The 21025-nt window shown below is 50.5% G+C and overlaps 7 protein-coding genes across 7 annotated transcripts; 5 read left to right on the top strand and 2 right to left on the bottom strand.

Annotated features, from left to right (window-relative positions):
- Window positions 1-684: 684 nt before the first annotated feature.
- Window positions 685-2631, top strand: VFPPC_04806 (cytosine C5-DNA methyltransferase; the record flags this gene model as incomplete). Its single annotated transcript, XM_018284091.1, has 1 exon — window positions 685-2631. The coding sequence occupies one exon, from the start codon at window positions 685-687 to the stop codon at window positions 2629-2631; it is 1947 nt and encodes a 648-aa protein (XP_018145434.1).
- Window positions 2632-3500: 869 nt separating this feature from the next.
- VFPPC_04807 (nonsense-mediated mRNA decay protein 1) lies at window positions 3501-5979 on the top strand (the record flags this gene model as incomplete). Its single annotated transcript, XM_018284092.1, has 2 exons — window positions 3501-3560; window positions 3616-5979. The coding sequence occupies 2 exons, from the start codon at window positions 3501-3503 to the stop codon at window positions 5977-5979; spliced, it is 2424 nt and encodes an 807-aa protein (XP_018145435.1).
- A 2229-nt stretch (window positions 5980-8208) lies between these two features.
- VFPPC_04808 (Zinc finger transcription factor ace1) lies at window positions 8209-10237 on the top strand (the record flags this gene model as incomplete). Its single annotated transcript, XM_018284093.1, has 2 exons — window positions 8209-9887; window positions 9958-10237. The coding sequence occupies 2 exons, from the start codon at window positions 8209-8211 to the stop codon at window positions 10235-10237; spliced, it is 1959 nt and encodes a 652-aa protein (XP_018145436.1).
- Window positions 10238-10771: 534 nt separating this feature from the next.
- VFPPC_04809 (exosome complex exonuclease RRP40) lies at window positions 10772-11569 on the bottom strand (the record flags this gene model as incomplete). The annotated part of the gene is made up of 2 exons (XM_018284094.1): window positions 10772-11311; window positions 11372-11569. The coding sequence occupies 2 exons, from the start codon at window positions 11567-11569 to the stop codon at window positions 10772-10774; spliced, it is 738 nt and encodes a 245-aa protein (XP_018145437.1).
- A 386-nt stretch (window positions 11570-11955) lies between these two features.
- VFPPC_04810 (hsp70 protein domain-containing protein) lies at window positions 11956-13863 on the top strand (the record flags this gene model as incomplete). The annotated part of the gene is made up of 3 exons (XM_018284095.1): window positions 11956-12094; window positions 12193-12319; window positions 12417-13863. 3 exons carry the CDS (start codon window positions 11956-11958, stop codon window positions 13861-13863), a joined length of 1713 nt encoding a protein of 570 aa, XP_018145438.1.
- Window positions 13864-14279: 416 nt separating this feature from the next.
- Window positions 14280-15725, bottom strand: VFPPC_04811 (hypothetical protein; the record flags this gene model as incomplete). Its single annotated transcript, XM_018284096.1, has 4 exons — window positions 14280-14869; window positions 14934-15519; window positions 15582-15605; window positions 15690-15725. The coding sequence occupies 4 exons, from the start codon at window positions 15723-15725 to the stop codon at window positions 14280-14282; spliced, it is 1236 nt and encodes a 411-aa protein (XP_018145439.1).
- Window positions 15726-17643: 1918 nt separating this feature from the next.
- Window positions 17644-20403, top strand: VFPPC_04812 (ribonuclease P complex subunit Pop1; the record flags this gene model as incomplete). Its single annotated transcript, XM_018284097.1, has 1 exon — window positions 17644-20403. One exon carries the CDS (start codon window positions 17644-17646, stop codon window positions 20401-20403), a length of 2760 nt encoding a protein of 919 aa, XP_018145440.1.
- Between the last annotated feature and the right edge of the window lie 622 nt (window positions 20404-21025).

Below are 21025 nucleotides of genomic sequence, written 5' to 3' on the forward strand. Positions count from 1 at the left end.
GTCTAGGAGTATGAGAAACACCGATTTGGATGCACTTTCTATATAACTTCACTCGTGCTATCTATTCTTCTGCTCACAGATTTCGCCAAGTAACGCTTAAAAAAAAAAGGTAAGGAAAAGAAATTAGATGCCGTAAAGCGAAGTCAGCGCATACACATATCGGAAGAATGTGCGAAACGAACTCCATTCACTATGCGGGTTGAGCCTGGCCGGCTTTGGCCACCACAACGAAGTGCGCTTTGGTACATATATATCATATGGCAACATTGAACTTTGCTCTTCTTCCAGAATGAAAGCATTGTGAATTCGAGCTCTCATCTCTTTAACTAATGGCCCCGATTCATGATTCATACTGCAAAGAGCAAACGGTTTACGATGCACACTCAGGACCTGCTCACAACTTCCTCACCCGCATCGTTGCAAGGCGCAGAGTGCTTGCATCCCCGACATGACAAACTTCACCTAGACCTACGCTTTCTATTCCTCCTTGACATGTCCTTCGAGCTGAGTGCATTTGATTCAATTTGTATCTCTCATTTGTAAGTACGAAAGTGTCACAGATGAATTACGCTTCCGAATGAGACGTCCCTGTTCGCTCGAACCAGCCTCGTTTCAACATCGTATGCCTCTGCTACCTAAGTTGATCATATTTTCGACAAATGCTCCCCAACAGCCGCAGTGGTAATGGCACTTCTCTCTGGGGTACAAATAGAAGGCCCGTCCCGAAATGGCCGCAGCACGAGCCCGGCTTCTTCTTGCACACTGGGCCACGAGGACGAAGAGACAGTACAAGTTGTTGGTGTTAACATCACAAACTGGATTAATCACGTTGATTCTTCTCAACGGCAACAAGTCCACGGGAATACGGCGCAACAAGCCCGGCTAACTTCTCAACGCAACTTCCAACTCGGAGATGTTATTGAGGTAAAAAATACTAGACTGGGCGATCATCGAGTCGACTTTATACAAGTGAAGCATGTTTCTCGAAACACAGTATCTGGAAGAAAATTTCGAGGCGTTCCATTTACCAGGACACGAAATATGTCGGGGCGTCTCCCCAAAAAAGTCAACGAAGTGTGCATGATGCTGCACTTTCGTCGAGAAGACGGACGAACCCCTGATGATTTCCCATTATTGGTCGATGTAACAGAAGAATTTGTTGTCCGAAAGCGAAATCTAATATTTACAAACGCCACATTTCCAGAGCATTCTGCTTTGCATCGTCCCACCAGAGGCAAGCGCCGGGTCCGGAATCACCATATTCGTCAGAGAGGTAATATCGTCTGTCGATGGAAATGGACAATATTCTTTCTTGAGAATCGCTCTGCAGCCAACATTGAGGAAGAGACCTTCGAGCGAATAACGGCTGCTGAAGTGAATGAGCGCCGGTACTTTGTCCCAGAAGAACTTTTATGCAACAGATGGCGAGGGGGTCGTGTTAGGGGAGGTTGTTGGATTCCTGGTCAAAGCCAAGATACTAATGCTATTGATATCAGCGACATATCACATCAGCCAGGTCGCCAATTTCGAGCGCGCAATCAGAAATACACATTCTTTGATGCCTTCTCGGGGGCAGGAGGTGTTTCAAGAGGAGCGCAAACCGCTGGCTTTCGGGTATCTCACGCTATTGATAAGTCACCAAAGGTTTGGGAAACATACTCGCTCAACTTTCCAGAGACCGAACTCTACAAAGGACCAATTGACAAATTCATGCGAGAAACAAACGACTCATCGATTCGAGTAGATGTACTTCATATATCCCCGCCATGCCAATACTTCTCACCGGCACATACAAGACCGTCCGCCCACGATGACGATAACAAATTTGCACAATTCAGCTGCTCCAGTCTTGTGAAAAGGCTCCGTCCCAGATTGGTGACCATCGAGCAGACATATGGGGTACTCCATGATCGACATCGCCCGTACTTCCACACGCTTATTGGAGATCTCACACAGCTTGGCTATTCGGTGAGATGGAGAATCGTATCACTCTGTACCTGGGGCTTGCCCCAAACACGCAAACGACTTATCGTAATTGCCGCTGGTCCTGGTGAACGACTACCGGATTTTCCGCCGCCGACGCATTCAGAGAATGGCGAAGGCGGTTTGCGTCCATATACTACGATCAGACAGGCGCTTGGCAGCCTGCTAGTGGATGATAGTTTACACAATCTAACAGCCAGGAGCCTGTTTCAAGTGCGAAAACGCCCTTTGAGCTTTGACACATTGTTGGGAACCATACGAACTGGAATGGGAGACTTTTATTATCCGGATGGGACGCGACGCTATACGCTGCGAGAATTCGCTTGTCTGCAAGGGTTCCCAAATTACCATAAATTTCGAGGAATGGCAAAGAGTATAAAGTCACAGATAGGAAACGCATTCCCTCCTAGCTGTGTCAAATTTTTATATCGGCATTTGGAGAAGTGGCTCTTGGAACAAGACGACATTTCACCATATCAGCCTTCTGCGGATGACGTGGTGATGATTGATGCAGAAGTCTCAGATACTGGTAGTTCTGATTCGGATTTGCAAGACATAATGAACCACACCATAGATCTCACTGGGGAGGACGAGCTTGGTGCTCAGTGGCATATCAACAATCCGACCGACTTTATGGATCTCACCTGAGTTGTCGGAGAGACGGAGCAATCGAACTTGGTACGGTATTCAACGGAGATATTCAAGTCATTGATGCAAGGTGATGTGGTCTACGTAAACAAATGTAATAGATGCCGCTATCGTGAATTCAGAAGAGCACACTGTGATGTAGCTACGAGCCGCAATGGAGAAGTCTGTTGACGAAGCTATCCTAGAAATCTCTATACTTCAATTCTCTATTAATTGTCTAATCCGTGTCACTGTGAATTGCAAGACCACACATCCAAAGCACATCCAACTCCGCCTCACACAACTCCGGCGGTTGAAGAGACTCTTTTTTTTTTGCACATTTGCGTAACGCCATGACCAAATACATCTATCGAGCCTAGATTAAGCTGAATGCCTACCTAGGTAAGTAGTTTACATGCTGTAAAGTTTCTTATCCCATTTTCTATCGGTTCGTCAGTCAGTAGTACTAGAGGAAGCGGAGTCAAGAAACACGGAGGCAGAATAAAATGAACACACAAACTGTTGAAAATTACTTCACAAGTTCTTCGGAACCAGAATTCCTGAAATGGAAAATATTCTTATGTGCGGCAGCTGGCAAGTAATTAGCAGTTGGTGTTGCCGGCTGGCTGCCACTTGGCAGGCAGGAACCTACGCATCGAGCTTTCTGTTTAAATGCCTCCCCCCCGTATTGTCTTCCGCTTCTTTCTCATCACCATTCTGACTCTTTATCCATCCACCTATCAATATAGCCACGGTTTGCAATAACTGTCTGCTGTTTTCCTGAAATCTCCTCTCCTTTCGGCCTTGCCCTAGTACGGTCGTGGAAAGCAGAGTCTGAACAAGACACTGCTGAACTGCTTTCTGGACCTACACCAAAGCCGCCTGTTATAATGACACTGACTCTCTCAGAGGCTGAAAACCTTCTGTCATCTCAGACAATCCCAGACACCGTGAGTTGTTGGCAAGCTGACCCTGGCGCCTCGTTACTAACTCACCGCATCTCAGGCACTGATACCTCTCCACACGTTTCCCATTCAAGACGAGTTTATTTTTCGTCATGAAAATGGCACAGAAATTGAACTTTACAACGAACAGCGTCTTCTTCAAGATTTAAACGAAAGGCAACAGCAGTTTAGGTCCTGGGTGATCGCACCCTTAGATAATCTGACAACAGCATTCACTAAACCATGGTTGCTTCTAGTTCAGACTCCCGAAAGCTTGGATATGAAAGGGTTTCCAACAACTACAGATCGGTTCCGAATCGATATGGTGTCAACTGTCAAGAGAATGGGCGACGAGTACTCACTTGTGCATTTGCCAGCTACAAGAATTCCGAACCCGTTTGAATCAGTTGAGACAATGCAACACCCCAGGATCAGTGTCTTCGCAGCCTTCAAAGTTGATGTGCCTCGATCCTGGATAAACTCTGCTGGAGACAATGTAGAATTGGACTTAATGTCAGCAATTCGAATAGGCTCTGGAACTGATGTCACCGAAATAGCCCTTCGAGAGAGTGACTGCCAGTTGCTGACCATTGAGTGGGACGTTATGTCTGTCACTTTCGAAGCTGAGCTAGATGCTCTTCGGTACTTCGTTAACGAGAAGAAGCTCAAAGATAAAGGTCCTACGATGAAGTCTCAACGAGCGTTTCATATGATTCAAAACTTTCACTCGAGCTGGAAAGACTTTTACGACCTTCACAAAGATTTCCCGCAGCTAAACAATCCAAATTTAGCAAAATATGGCGTTCCGACAGAAATTCTTCAACGATACAACGCCTTCAATGAAGATCATCTGCGAGCATTGAATGGACTTCAACAAATACCAAACGGACTTTACTTCGTTAATGGTTGTCCGGGGTCTGGAAAGACAGAGTGGAATATGATACTCGCAGGCTTGATACAATGTTCAATGGCGCAAAAACGAAGAAAAAGGAGAGCCCCGATTTTGTTCCTAGTCGATATCAACAAGGCTGTCGACGATGCAGCTAAGAGATACTATTCGCTATGTCACAGAGCTGGAGTCAAACTTCGGATCGTGCGTATGCATGGCTGGCCACTCGAGATGCGAGAGAGTGCTAAGCTGAACGCTTCAGGAGCAACTGCAAAGCAAGACAATTCCGTTGTACCAGATTTTACCCATAGGTTCCTCGTGATAGCCGGACTTGCGAAACACACCACTTTGTCAAGAAACTCCAATGCTGTGCCAACTTTAGACGAGGCAGCTTGGGAGTATTTTGAGGAAAACAAAGACATGTTCGCGGGTCTGCAGAAGCTTCTGGGAAAGTTGGACGGTGGTGTAGCCTTGGCTACTACTGATTGGAAGCATATAAGAAGCCACGTCTCCAGGCTCTACCACGCAGTTTTGACACGGACTGATTTCGTTGCAACCACGCCTGTCGCCGCCAGTGGAAGATTCTCCAAGTTCTTTCAGCCAGACATTATATTCGTTGACGAAGCATCTCATGCTAGAGAACTCACCACCCTCATTCCATTGGCATATTTTACCCCCAAGGCTTGGATATTCACGGGTGATGTGAAACAGACACAGCCTTTTGTGAGAGACGCCAGAGAAACAGGGAAACAGATCGGGCTCAGGTTCAACCCATTTGCTCAGCAACTGCAACTGAGCACCATGGCGAGAGCAGATCATGTGGACGCCATCAATAGCAGGTTACTTATCAACAAGCGAGCATTCGGGAACCTCCACCGGCTGCCATCTGCAATGTTCTACGAGGGGAAAATGATTTCAGGTTACACTGACGCCTCGAGATACCCCGAAAGTGTGGCTCATTTGACCAAGTATCTCCAGAAACTGAATAATGGACGTTACCTAGGTGAAAACCGAATCATTGTCAACATGGAATCCAGCAGTGAAGACAAACGCCGAGAAAGTTACTGGAACCCGGTACACCATGGATGGGTTCTCTCGCAAGTAGAAAACTTGCTGCAGGACGAAGGTTTCCGCGATCTCAGAGATCGAGAGACAGGCGGCGCAATCATGATTGCAACTCCTTACAGCACTGCGGTAAAGGAGTATCATGCGGCGGTGAAACGTTGGCCAGAGTCATGGCAAAGCAGAGTGCAAGTTTTGACAGTGGATAAAGCGCAAGGGAATGAAGCCGACGTTGTTTTTCTAGACATGGTCAGAACAACGACGGCAGGGTTCATGGATGACCCAAAAAGGTTGAATGTTGCTATCACAAGAGCACGCCAAGGAGAAATCATCATGATGCGCAAGGCAATGGCGTATATTCCTCGAAAGAATGGCCGATACCTCCGAAGCAACTACCTGTCACAAGTTTGGGATGACACACTATCACAGAATCGAATTGTGACGATACAAAACCACCGCGCATCTGTAATGTAAGGTTGTGGTTTGTTACTAGTTGATCACCTTTTTGTTCGATTGGTTATGAAGGGTTGCGAATAGTTAGGCAACGTGAGTGTGCGTAACTTGGAGTATTTTGTCTCAACTGTACTATATACCTTGATAGATCGCAAAGCGTTTTGTGTTCATCAATTTCATAGAGGTTTATCTCTTTTACTAGATTATGGAATTAGAGCTCAAGGAGCAGAGATGATAGATTGCTTTGATCATTACTTGATTGGCCAAAACTGACAGAAGTGATGTACTTCGATGATGCACATTGGCATACCAAGAGTCGTCTCCATAGGGCATATTCCCTAAGGGAAGTACTTAGAGTTGAACAAGGCAGATTTCAGTTGTCCAGAAGGCTAGATGACGCGGCTGGTGGGCGGCTTTCGGTAAGCAGAAGATGCACGGAAGATGCGTAGCATCGGCTAGGTTGCAACAGCCCTGCCAGACGCAGAGGTTTTGCTCCTTCGAAGTAGTGTAGACTTCGTATTGATTGCATGTATTCGCCCACGCGCCAAGATTGAGCCACAAAGCTCATTTCTTCCCCCAAGAGCGGCCAACAAGAAAAAGAAACTATATGGCCATGATGATCTTCAAATAAGCGTCAATCCAGATGAAGAGTAGGATCGCACGTGTTGGCAATATCAATCGAGGTCGCGGGTAGTGAGTGGTTGGATGGGATCTGCTGAGAATGCAGGCATTTGCACGTACGGGGATGAAATGAGGAAAGCTGATTTGTGCCGAACTTGCTACATTGGCTGGTCAACTAGCAGTAGCAAGAATACGTCAAGTTTGCAAGGCGAGGAGTCGTCAACTGGCTGGGTCGTCGAGCGAGCTGATCTCCATTAGCGCCGGAGGGCTTGTTGGTGATGATGGCGCAGGTTGTGGTCAACTGCAGCGACTCCATGGGGAACCAGCAAACACCAGATACATCCGGAGGCAACCAACCACAGGTGCCAGTCAACTGGTGCTTGGTACCAATATTCACAATCAATCGTGCTGGTATGCAATCCAAGGCCTCACGAGGAGTGGCTTTGCCATGTCGGTTGCTGTGTGTCAATATCAATCACCACGTAGCTGGTATCACTGCGTCATTGGGGGATGACAACTGCAGAAAAATGAGAAAGCAGCTGCAAAATGTTTCGGTTTCCAGATGCTCACACAAATGTCACTGACATATCCACAATTGCGGCTGGAGGGTGAGGACTGCGGCTTGTGATACTCGAAGGCGGATGCTGCGCCAGCCAACTCAAGATCAGTTTCCGACCCTGCTTTGGCTTTGACGCCACAAGTCACCTTGTTCTGAGGGGTGGACTTTGCAAGAAACGGTCTATTCCCATTCTTGATGGTTGTTGGGAGCTTGGTTCGGTATCAAGGAAGCAACGAGACCCGTTGAACTTGGCTGCACTTAAGCGGGGCAGTGCAGCGTTGGAAGGTCTGGTCATCGTTGGTGACGAGCGGTTTCAACGCTGGCGGCAGCCCGCGTGGATCCAGTATTGGTTTGAATGTTCCAAACATGGAAGTTTGTTCCACTCCTGGTCAGCAATTGTAGATTGCAATAGTGACGTGTTGTGTGAGCACGACGTACTTTGAGAGTAAGAATGGAATATAATATTCAACATGTGCGGTGTGGGCGGGCAAGAATGTAACGAGACATCGATTCCGTGCTGCAATACAGACCGCACCTGCCTCGTGCTTGCTCCTGTACTGGACTCAATTGCACCTTGACTCGCTCCTGCTTGCACTTTCTGCGCACCTGCCAGCCATTCCACGCACCACCAAGTTTGAACAGTTGGTCGAGCCCGAGCCCGAGGTCGATCAGGTCAGGTCAGACCCCCAAGACCCTGGTGCTGGACTTCCAGCCTCCAAATCATCCTGCCGGGCAGTGCCCACCAGGACGTACCGGCAGCACCACTCATTCATTACGCTTTTCATTTTACTTCGCATTTCTTCCTCTCACCTTCACTCATGCACTACTAACCAAGATGAATTTCTGACGTTGTCGACAAATCGCCCGCTCAAAGTTATCGCTGCGTGCTGCGCAGTTGCTCAGTCGGCCCCCTTCGGGTCTTTACCCGAAACCTCCATCGCCGGCGGCCTCCCGATCATTGACAGACAGACCAGACAGCCTTGGCTCTTGAGACGGCGACTACTGCACCCAGTGTCTTGGCCCACTTGGACGGGACCTCTGGATCGAGTACGGAGTATACCAAGCAAGTAATGGATGGCGACATCACAACGGTGAATACGTCTCGACCACGCTTCGTTGCTGTAATTGCTCGTGCTGCCCACGAATTGCGACATATTTTGCGTTTGAATTTGAGAGCTGCCATGACGGGCGGCACCGAGCCCGCCCGGGCAGCTGTTTTCAAGCGGGAAATGAGCCATGGAGCCATAGCGGGAACAGTTGTTGGCGTCGTCGTCGCCATCTTGCTGCTGGCTTTTTGTCTTTACCCCGTCGTTATTCATCGCATCAAACGTCGAAGACGAGCCCAACGTCCCAAGCTCGATACCGAGGCAGCTGGTGTTCAAGGACCACCCAGCGGCCCGGTCGGCCCAGATCCCAACTCCCATCGTCGTCTATCATCGACAGACTCATTCAAGCATGATGGTGACCTCGCGCGCGGCGATTTTGGTGATGTTCAGAACAAGGAGTTTACTTGGACGTCCCGTGACGGCGGCGCGCCGCAGCCGGATGGAAAGTTTGGCCCATCGAGGCAGTTTTCCACAGAAACCAACGACACATTCAGTCAGGGACAAGGCGAGCATAGTTCGGACAACCGTTTCTCAAACGACGACGAAGCAGACCCAACCCCATTTCCATATTATTTTGAGAATACCCCGGCAGCGACACAGGATGATAACCCCGGGGTTCTCAAGGGCACCAGTGCCGATTATTACAGTCCTTCCATACCCTCCGAGGCGTTTGGCATGGTGACGACCGAAGAGCCTCTTGAATCCGCACGAACATTATCTCGAGGCAGCTCGTTCAAGCACAATATAAAGCAGATGTTCCGTCGTCCTAGTGGCCGCGAAAACTCGCTTGCATCGGTGCTGTCTAGCGAAGATCGAGCTGCGTCGTCACAAGCATATTCGGGCACCGAGCTTGGTCAAATAATCACCACAGGTCATCCAACTGACTCTCCAACCGAACTCTCTCCTACAGCGACGTCAATGCCACCGCCCCCTGTTCCGGAGCTCGCAGAACCATCAGAACAAGAATCGTCCGTGTCTCCTCCACAGCCAACTATTCAGACCCCGCCTCAATCACCGCCTTCCGACAGAGCATTCAAGGCGTCGCCCTCACCGCCGACCTTTCCGGCTCCTGGAACTGTGAACCCAATGGACATTATGCCGGCTTCGACAGAGTCCGAAGTGTGGCATAGGACCGAGCATCAACTGCACGCTTCGTCGTACGGGTCCTCTCCAGGGCCTTCCTCCTCGAGTGACGCGGGCGAGCAAGAACAATTCTCAACATTTACACCCCCACCAACGATGGCGCTATCGCCCTCCGACGCCGTTCAAACCGCTCAGTCTTCCACTCCAACGAATCAAAACGCTGTTCAGGGGTTGCAAGAAGCGGATGAAATTGATGTGCCAATGGTGGACGTGCATAGCCACGATCACCTGAGTCCATCCATGATCCCGGACAATGGCCGACATCACAGCTATACCTCGGACGGGTCGACTCAATACCACGGGCCGCACTCGACCGGGCCATCCACCGAAAATACACCTTCGACACAATTCGACAGCCCTTCGCCAGGTTCAATGAATAGTTCTGAAATCCGCAACAGCGCTTCACCGCAACCTCCTGGACTTGCTTCTCCAAGAACTGGACTATACCGATGCAACGAGCCTGGCTGCAGCCAAGTATTCGACCAGCCACACAAGCTCAAGTAAGTGGGGGCAACATGATAAATGGCACCGGTCAACTGAAATGGCAGAGAGACTAACTTGAAATGCTAGGCACCATCAGCGTTATCACATCAAGGAACACAAATGCCCATACAAGAACTGCGGCAAAGGTTTCGGAACGAAAACGCACTTGCAACGGCATATCAATGACCGACACGAGAAGAAAAAGAAGTTCCATTGCGCTTTTCCAGAGTGCGACTACTCCAAGGCCGGAGGCAAGGCATTCCCTCGCAAGGACAATTGGAAGCGTCATATGACCAAGATTCACAACATGGATCAGCAACATCTTCCAGAACCGATAGAAGTCGACCAAGACATGGGTGGTACGTGATTCCAATGTCTACTACGACGCTGTGAACCCAGCCATCTTGAGAACCAAGTCCTTGGCGCAACATCATTTCGAATTTCTTGCGATAAACAGGTTCGGCGACTCTCGCTCGAACTTGGATTATGGCATAAGAGTCTATGTCACTGTAAAACTAGATACCCTTGGGGCAGTCATTCGGAACATGCCCCTGCTCTAACTGTGGTCTATTTGTTCTGGGTTAATTGTTTTTTATTGCATTACATTGGATTAATCCACTTTGTCAATCGTTTTCAAGGCCGGGGGGGGAATATATTAACTAGATGCTCCAAAATGGGCATTGCGGAGCATGAGTTACCAAAGACATTGCCAGAGTAGCAATGCGGCGTTGGGACACAGTTTTTCGGTAACGGGTCGCTAATATCAAGCGACACTCCCAGTGTTACAGCTTTTTATGGTTATAAGGCGTTGCGGTATGTGTATGACAGCATGCGAGGAGCACAGTGTACACCTTAGCAAAGAAAAAAAGGTAGCGAACTGCATTTTCAACATGGAAGAGCTTCAGCTCAAATCTTTGATTATCTTGCGGACCAACTTCTTCTGATCGTCTACTCCTAATCTCTTCTCGTCCGTTTCTTGAACTGCTCGTCCCACGGCAAGAACAGTCTTTGTATTCTCGCTGTCCACCCAGAATCGTCCATTCCGCCCAGTGGCCGTGTCGAATTGTAGTCCCAGGGCAGCGAGCTCTTCCAGCACCACAATTTTGCCTTCTTGTGCACTCTTGGGCATCATCAACCTCCTAGCCATCCCAAGTGACACATCAAACAACATGCCGCCTGCCAATGGCCCCAGGCCATCTGATTTCCCTGTCGACGACGAGACACATTCCAGTTCCGCATCCATATGTTTGTTTGCGAGGGTGACGCGCGCGTACACCAACGCACCCTGTGCCAGAATTGGACGGGTCTTCTTGGTCGCTGATTCGAAAGACAATTGGGGTAGTAATACTGGTGCGGTGTAGTCGGATAAATGGACGTAGTAGACGTCTGCGGCGCTTTTTTGGATCGTGCCAATGACGAGTTCTCCTACTCGTGGAACGTACTGTACGCGTATGTCAGCTGGTGCTCTCGGCGCTAGATCACGGGGAAGATGGAATAGTACCCGTCCATGTGAATTCTCTACTCTAATTGTGTTCTTGGGTCTGTCCGTGACAAATTGACCTGCTAACGTCGGCACAACGTCGTTTGGAGGAACATGTCGCAGGCCAGGGCCTAACCGTAGTGGCTTCTTGGGATGTGAGGGTATGAGATCGGGGGAGATGTGATCGCCCGGAAGGACGAATACCGGTTCTGAAGACATGTTGTGTCGTGTGAGGTGGAAAGTACTGTGCCAGCCAGTTTCTTTCAGCCTTGTGTCGTAATGTCGTTTTGGAAAATATGCCAGCTCAGAAACAGCTCCAAAGGACTGCGATTTTGATGGCGGGGCGATCAAAAGCGGTTTAGCGGGTCCGCGGTGGGGTCGTGCGAGAGATGCTGTGGTCGTGCTGGCTTCTGATACATGCTTGGTGCTGGTAAATTTTTTGGAGTTGCAAAAAAAAAATAACCCCCACCACCAAATTTGCCTATCTGGAACCTCGATTTCCACGCATCCAACTTTCTCGCTTGCAGAAACATTGAAGCAATTTCGTTTCTGTGTCATCGACGACAATCCCCTTCCACGTAGCGGCTATTCATAAATCTCACCGAATGTCTGAGAGCAGGGGCGTGAAGCCCGGTCCTGAGCCTTCGGACCGGGTGGTCATTGGCATCACTTTTGGCAACTCCAACAGTTCGATTGCGTTTACGGTCGACGACAAGGCCGAGGTTATTGCTAATGAGGACGGAGGTATGTCATTGAGGCAGTGGTGCTATTTGGAATGGGTGTATTTCGGGAGATGTGAAGCATTGGGAGACATATCGTGATACTGACGGGCTCTTATCTAGACCGACAAATTCCTACTGCTCTGTCGTACGTCGACGGTGACGAGTACTACGGTGCTCAAGCCAAGGCTTTCTTGGTCCGCAACCCTTCTAATTCGATCGCTTACTTCCGAGAGTTCTTGGGCAAGGAGTACGTATACCCATCCCGTCCCGCCTTGCGCAGCATTGCAGGCGTTTGGCAAGAGATAATGAATCCATGGCCCTTGGTTCTGACACAACTTCAACAGCTACAAGTCCATCGACCCTACGTACTGCCATGCCGCCGCTCACCCCAAGGACAATGCCGGCACTGTTTTCTTCTCCGTTCAGGACAAGGACGCCGAGAGCGATGCCTCCTCCGTCTCCGTCAGTGAAGCTTCCACGCGCTACCTTCGCCGTCTCGCCGCCGCCGCTTCGGACTATCTTGGCAAGAAGGTGACTTCGGCCGTCATCACCGTGCCCACCAACTTCAACGACAAGCAGCGCGAGGCTCTGATCAAGGCCGCCAACGACGCCGACCTTGAGGTTCTGCAGCTCATTTCCGACCCCGTCGCCGCTTTGCTCGCCTACGATGCCCGCCCTGAGGCTGTTGTCGAGGACAAGATTGCCGTTGTTGCTGATCTCGGCGGTACTCGTTCAGACGTTGCGGTTGTCGCCTCAAGAGGCGGCATGTACACCATCCTGGCTACTGCCCACGATTATGAATTTGCTGGTGTCCAGCTTGACCAGGTTCTCATGGACCACTTCGCCAAGGAGTTCATCAAGAAGCACACCACTGATCCGCGATCCAACCCCAAGAGCCTTGCCAAGCTACGACAAGAGGCCGAGGCTACCAAGAAAGCTCTCTCCCTAGGAACAAACGCCCAGTTCAGCGTTGAAAGCTTAGCCGAGGGCTACGACTTCTCCTCCACCATCAACCGCCTGCGATATGAAATGCTGGGCCGCAAGGTCTTCGATGGGTTCAACCGCCTCGTCGAAGGCGTCATCAAGAAGGCCGAGCTCGACGTCCTCGACATTGACGAAGTCATCATGTGCGGTGGCACCTCCCACACTCCCCGCATCGCCAACAACCTGCGCAACATCTTCCCCGAGAGCACCAAGATCTTCGCCCCGGCCACCAGCGTCACCGCCATCAACCCCTCCGAAGCCCAGGCTCGCGGTGCCGCCCTCCAGGCCTCCCTGATCCAGGAATACGAAGCCAACGACATCGAGCAGTCCACCCACCCTGCCGTCACCACCGTCAAGCACATCTCCAACGCCATCGGCGTCGTCACCACCACCCCCGAAGGCGAAGAAACCTTCACCCCCGTCATGCAAGCCGAGACCGCCGCCCCAGCCCGCCGAACCGTGCACATTGCTGCCCCCAAGGAAGGCGGCGACGTGCTCATCAAGGTCGTCGAGGGCGGCACCCACATCAAGGTCACTAAGCCGGAGCCCAAGGCCAAGGAACCCGTTGCCAACGGCGACAAGGACTCCGACGACGACTCCGACTTTGACGACTCAGATGAAGAGGAGGAAGAGAAGCGAGAAAAGATCTGGAAACTCGGCAATCAACTCGCCGAAGCTGCCATCAAGGGCGTCAAGAAGGGCGGCAAGGTCGAAGTCACTGTTAATGTCTTGGCTGACCTCAGCGTCACCATCACCGCCAGAGAAGTTGGTGGAAAGGGCGGTGTCAGGGGTAACTTGGCTGCGTAAAGTGGGCTACTAAAAAGGCGGATATGATGAATATAGGTGGACTTACATTTCTTTTGTTTTCAATCTCGGGTTTCTTTGTTCTTTGACACGGCTATGAAATGGGCATGGTGGAACGTTGATAGATTGGAGAGTGACGGACAAAATTGTGGAAGATGGGGTGCATATTTGCTTCCACTTAGACAGCGTGATTCTCGGTATCGAGATGGATGAATATAATGGCTTGTAGTAATTTGATCGGATATTGATGCATACTCTTCGTGAATAAGGCCCGTACAAAGGGCTACGAAATCATAATGCTGTGGGCACGGGTCATGAACAGATAGAATGTTGTGGTATTCCAAATATGGGTATTCAAATCAAACGCTTGTTACAACCTAATACAATGTAAACGCCGGCGCTGGCGCTCGCACACCACGTCAAGAAGAAACACCACCCGGTAATTTCCAAGCTATCAAATCCTCTCTCACTTCAAACTCATTCACCTCCCTGGCCCTCCTCAATCCTGGTTCTCCCCTGCCACCATCACTGCTACTGCCCAACGTCGGTGCGAGACTGCCCAGACTGCCGCTCCTACTGCTGCCGAGGCCGTCATCACGGGAATCCCTACTATCCTCGTTATTTGACCGTCCTCCGCGCCTGTGGCTCCTGCTGCCGCTGCCGCTCCCGCCTCCGGTGACGGTAGATGCGCTCCTATCGCTGGATGCACTATGGGTACGGCGGTGGCGACTGTGGCTCCCACTGGGGGTGCGTTGGTGGTGATTGGCATATCGGCGGAAGTCGCCGGGTCGAAGCGTGCCGCCAAAGTGGTCTGTCTCATCATCGTCACTGTCTTGGTCGGCTTGGGGTTGCCTCTTGGTCCCCCAGCCGTCACCTCCGCCAAAAATGTCCTCGATGCACTCATCGGCAGGCAGCTCACTAGGCTGCCGGGACCAAGAGGCGGCGAGTGTTCGCCGGTAGAGATCCTGCACTTCAGCAGCGTCTCTAGGCTTTGATATATTTGGGATAGCTGATTGGGCAAGTAAGTCAGTCGATATGCGCCGGTGGTATTGGAGGCTGGGCATTATACGTACGTGAGGCATCATCCTCAGCCTCTGGGGCTACTAATCCCGCAATTCCGCCAAAAACAGGGGCGGTTCGCAAGGCAGGGGCGACAAAGTTGCGCTCTCCGTCGACCTGAACCATGAGGATGCCAATTTTGAGAGTGCTATTAATCTTACTGTCTGACAAAAGATATCTTCTCACTATGCCTTCTTCCACGATGCGATGATCAGGGGCTTCCCCTCCGCCCTCAGTAGCCATGGGATTAACGCCAATGCTGCTGCGTTTTCGAGGTGGCGAGCCTATTTCACGGCCGAATGATTCGCTTTCTTCCACATACTCGGCTAGATTGATCTTGACGTAGCCGAGAGTAATCTTTTCGGCAACGGCAAACTCTTGGAGGATCTCAAACTCCATTGGACACTCGGTCAGGTTGTTGTTCTTGTCCATGGAAATTCTGATCCCGGTAATCAATTTGCTAAAGCCATAGTCAACTTTATGATTGGAAATGGGACATTTTGCGGTGCGCCCTCGATGCTCGGCGTGCATTGAGTGAGAAAGGTGCCATTTGATGAGCGAGTGGCCGGACACGAGTGGGATGTTATTCAAGTCGTATATCTGGAGAGACGAGGTTAGATCTTAGGCTCAATTAATCCGCGACAGTAAGTGACTGGTCCAACCTTTAGATGGAGTTCAAATTTAGGCTAACCAGAGAATGTTAGCATGAAACATAATCGATCGTCACTGTGAGAAATGAGGCCATATCTTTCTAGGCACCACGGACTCACCTTACGAGCCTTGCCAACTGCGGACAACAGACGCATGTTAGCAAATGACTTGTGTGGTTAATTGACAGAATGTTTGTTGATGCCAGCCAGACAATCTAGTCTGCCGGCATAAGGCACGAGGAGAAGGCAATTGAAAAAGTGAGTGAATGAGATGAGAGAGTATGATGCCTGGGGAGGGCCGCCTTGCTGGTCGTAGTACACTTGCACACGACGTGTCTCACAATGAGGTCTGGTCCTTAGTGCAAATATGGCAACAAAAGAGTTCAGGGCAACGGCATGCGTTTGAAGGGGTAATTGAGGATAAGAAAGCAAAAAGATGAGACTATCTTGTGCCAATTGTACAAAACACACAAACAACACACGGGCATAACAGCTTTTCTGGCCAAAAAGGGCCGAGACACGAGAAAACGGGGCATTCGGAATCTGGGCTTACTGAGAGAGGCCATGACAACAAGCTCCGTCAGCCACTCGGACTGGGGGTGTTCGTTTTACGGTGCAGAGCGGTGCCGTGCAGTGCGGTTTGGATAGATTTGGTGTGGGTGGTGAAACGGACCACGGTGCCGGCAGCGAATTGAGGCTCTCGTAACACAGGAGACTTCAGCTGAGGGAATAGATTTGGTCTTCTGGTGGGCGAACGGAGCACGTGCCGATAATGCCGGGCGGCGCTATGGGTAAAGCTGATGGAGAAACTGGCGAGGGATGCAGATGGAGTTGGAGTTGACGCAGGAAGCGATGCAGTGATCCAAGCAGCTCAAAGGTTGAAAGGGAGACTTGGTTGATGCTTTGCTGCGGCGGCAACTTCCTGGGGTTCTGACAGGGTCCACGCTGGGCCAGAACCAAGTTGGGCCATAGACTGCGCTCCTCGTGTAAGCCAGGCCCTGTCGCCTTTGGTCGTGATTGCAGAGTTGCGATGCGCAGAAGTGGACCTGTTCATGAAGATGTTAGAGGATGGCTGCTGTGGCCAAAGATTACGAGATTGAGACCAACAAAATCGCAATGGCCATTATTATTGTGCACACATGTGCATGCATTAACTGTGACTTGACAAACGCTATGGGTAGGGCCAGCCGAGTAGGCGCCACCAGACCAGACCATTTGCTGCCAGCACAGGCGACGTGGAGGGAAGGAGGGGCAAAAAAGGCTCCAAGATGTGGCAGGTCCAACCAAGCACGGACTGCCACAGAGATTCAATCACACTCAGGTGCGATGCATGCTTGTGCTAGACGTGAATGGCAAAGAGTAACCACAATACACGGAAACGATATAAGTTTTTAATGATGAGCATTGCGATACATTACTTTCGATGTCCTAACTCTCAGGTACTTCATCATTCCTCGACGTACGCCCTCCATTCCGTTTATCGTCATCATGACTCCAAATGGCAGGACAACCGCAGGAACGCCCAGGTACACGCAATGAATGTGGCTTTGGCGCACAAGCACCAAATTAACTTATTGGCCAAGCTGATTAAAGTTGCATCAATCCACCGCGCAAACTTTGGGTAACGTGAAAATGCATGCTCTTGAACAAGCATGTTGGCTCGTATTCGGCTGGCCTGGCTAGCCGGTCAGCAAGTGAGATTCGATGTCGAAAATGGACAAGACAAAAAGTATCAACCTCCAGATGCATGTGAGCCGTGCCCTCAATGGTATCGACGACCTCTGGAGGACCAGACCAGCTCAAGCTGGACATCGAAGCATGTCAGTGCCTGCATGTGGCAGCAGGCTAGTGTCAACTGGTACGCTCAGTCTGGTCTGGTGGCATCTCAGTGGATAAACCCTGTAAGCATAGTGGGCACTCCCTTATCGATAAAGCTGCCAATTAGTGGGACAAAGCGATTAAATTTCCAGTCTGCAAAGCAGATTCACGAACCCAAAGTCGCCTATCAAGACATCAACCCACTACCGTCACATGGCAGTCATTCACCGAGATTGGCCTTTATAGCCCTTTTATCATGGGCCCAAAGCCTTCATCTGGTGGTCCATCAGGATCTGTCTCCGCGAAACGAAATGCTGCTTCCGGCCCCGGCAATGGCTCTGCCAGTACAAGCGCGAAAAGTGATGTGTTCCGCCAAAAGAGAGCCATGGTGCACTCGGCGCGACATATCCCAGCCCAGCCCGCAGACGCCGCTTTGAAAGATGGCGAACTTGATCTTCAGGCATTTGTTGCCGCGCACGAGTTCGAGATTCGCTCTCTAGAGCAGAGCATGGCCACCTCCAAGTCCGTGAGTGCCAGCCGCGCATTTCAGCAGGTGCCACGAGGATTGCGCCGCCGCACAGCAAGCCATAACCCCAAGAGAGTACCTCGAAGACTACGAACAAGAGCAAGAAAGGAGATGGAAGAGGATAATACCCCTACAGTAGAATCTAGAAAACGAAAGCCGAGAACAACAAGGGCGAGAATACGGGCGGAGACTGCTAAGCGACTGGGTATCCTGGCGGCTCGGAAACGAAAAAGATTACTTCAAAAGGCCAAAATTGCTCAAAATGAAGGCAAAGAACCTCCATCTGCGGTCGGCAACTTACTTAAACGACAACTCAAGCCGAAAATTCGAAGGAACCAGCTCAACGACCCGCCCAAACCGGCGGCCAAGTTTCGAAAGAGACAGATTAACAAGACTTGGCTCCCAACCCATAAATGGCACGCCAAGAGAGCGCGAATGACGGAGCCTAAGAATCCTCTTTGGCGTTTTGCCATCCCGTTGACGCCTACGGAAAAGATCTATCGACCAACTCATCGTGCTCAAGGCGAGAGAGGCACCATGGTTTGGGATACGAGTTATATGAGCACAATTGGTCTATATGGAAGCCTCCAAAAATTAGAGAAAATCCTCAAGCAAATTGGAGTTGAGCAAGAATGGTGTTGGAATGACAAAGGCAAGAAATGGAGGATGGGACTGAAAGCATGGTCCGGCAATCTTTCGCGGCAACGCGACGGTCACACGCGGCTGATGTGTCCGGCCACTGTTTTGTGGAATCCAGAGCCTTTGAACTCAGATGTTGAAGCAGCAAGTACGGACCAGCAAAGTCGGCAACTCTATATTAGAATCAGCCCCGCAGCATTCCTAGAGGTGTTCACCGAACTGGTACGCCTCGCGAAAATGAAGGGTTCAGGGGTATATGTCGAAGATTTAAGATACGAAATTGGCAGCATCGAATTGACTGGTCCTGCGTCTACGGAAACCCTTTTAAGTACCATCACACCCTACTCGACAAAGGAAAAGCCCAAGAACAGACACGCCAGCCTCTTTGGTTCTCTCAAAGGTCTAACTAATCCCGCCTCATTACCAGCAAACTCCGTTCTCGGATTCCAGATACAAGACCCTCGGCTACGACATCCACCACGAAAAATGGAATTTGTCAATGATGCTGAAGCTGAGAACAAGCTTCTGGAGTTGTTGGCCCGTTGGCCTGCGGAAGAGGAGCTCGAACCCTACCGCCTATTTGACCGAAACAACCGGTTCCAAGCAACATGCTTACCTACGCAGCAGGCTATCAACAAAAGACGAAGCGCAATACTACCCGGATCTTTTTTGAAAGCTGCTCAAACGGATCCTCCCATTCCTATAATCCTGATTGCATCTCGCTCACCTACGGGTATGCAAGCCCAAGGAACGTGGACGCTGCTGATGCCATGGAAATGCATCTTACCATTGTGGTATAGCATTGTTCACTGTCCTCTCGTATCTGGGATGAATCCTCGGTTCGGTGGGCTGAACGAGACCATGCAGGTTGCATTTGAACGGGGTTTGCCATGGTTCCCAACCGACTTTCTGGACACTGATGCCGGGGCTGAGTGGGAGCTAGACCAACGGCAACAAAGGCAACGAGCATACGACAGACGACCCAAGAGCAAGAGAATAGAGTGGGCGACGGTGGACCTGGGCGCTGGCAGAAAAGGCGAAGTTGGCAATCCTTTAGCCTGCGACTTTGAGTTTCTCTTCGGGTTACCGGCACCTCGAAAGCCTACGGCTGAGGAACCCGAGCTTGTTCAGGCAGACAAGTCAGACGACGAAGACGCCATGGACGTAGATGAAAAAGATGCTGCGTCCCAAAAGACTCCGGACCCTCTCTCGTTGAAATTGCTCAACTCTGTTACCGGAGCGGGCTTCGACAGGCTTGTTGCCTCTCCAGATTCTCCGCCAACTATACCACCAAATGCAATCATGAATGTGCGCGTCAACCTCTTATCCCGAGGCGCAGTAACTACATGCGCTCGAATATACAGGCTACCTCAGTCGCCCATCCCTACACCAACGTCCTCGAACGCGGAAGTCCCAGCAACTATACCCCAAGCCAGCCGTACCTCCTCTTTACCACACGATCTACGCACCCAATGGCTTTCCAAAGTCCCGTCAGGATGTAAACCTTCGTCCCAAAGACGGCGCAACAACAACACGAAACCTACAGACATGGAATCTCGCAGGCGACTCCTCGCTCAAGAATTAACAGCACCGCCAGCACCTTATCCGCCCCCTGCACCAAACCAAGTCGACATCGGCGGTCATCCCCTTGTTCCGGACACAGCCGATCTCATTGGCTTTGTAACATCCGGCTCATATTGTCTTCGGGACGGCAAAGCAGCAGCGATGGGAAGTATTGCCGTCGACAAAGTACTCCCAGGAGTGAAGGCGAGTCACAAAGAAGGACGATTATGTATAGTACGCAATGCAGGCGAGAATGTCGGCTGGATAGCAAGATGGGAAGCAATCTAGCCGTGTGATATCTTGTACAATACCAAAAATAGCACATACCCAGACTTTGGAATCAAAAAGTTCCGACATGTAAAATTGTATGAGTACTCCCGTCCTGTCACTTCTTTACCCCACAGATCAGCAAGATATACTTCCGGCCCCGCATGCCACTACGCCTTATCAACATCTTCCAAGTCGGGCAACATTCACGCAGTGTCATGTTCATACCCACGTCACCAGTGAAATCAAGAAAACACATATGTAATTTCGTAAAAGGCGTCAATGACAATCCAGCTCCCCGCCACTTACCCTCGCCACCACAATATAAATCCCCCATCACTCAGCTCCAATCTCACAAACAACCATCTCAAAACCCAGCCACTTCCACCATGTCCAAACCAACATCCATAACAGGCGGCTGTCTCTGCCAGGGCGTCCGCTACAAAATCACATTCCCCCCAGACCACGACTTCACCAGCCAAGTAACCCTCCCCTCCCCTTCTCCCCTCAGTATTTAGAACAACGTATCTAACAAGCCAGTGCTCAACCTGCCAATGCGAACAATGCCGCAAACAAACCGGCGCACTCATCTTCCGCGTCCAAAAAATCCCCCTCTCCGCACTGGAATATACATCTGACGCCA

Source organism: Pochonia chlamydosporia, chromosome 3 (genome assembly GCF_001653235.2).
Source record: "Pochonia chlamydosporia 170 chromosome 3, whole genome shotgun sequence".
Taxonomy (NCBI): domain Eukaryota; kingdom Fungi; phylum Ascomycota; class Sordariomycetes; order Hypocreales; family Clavicipitaceae; genus Pochonia; species Pochonia chlamydosporia.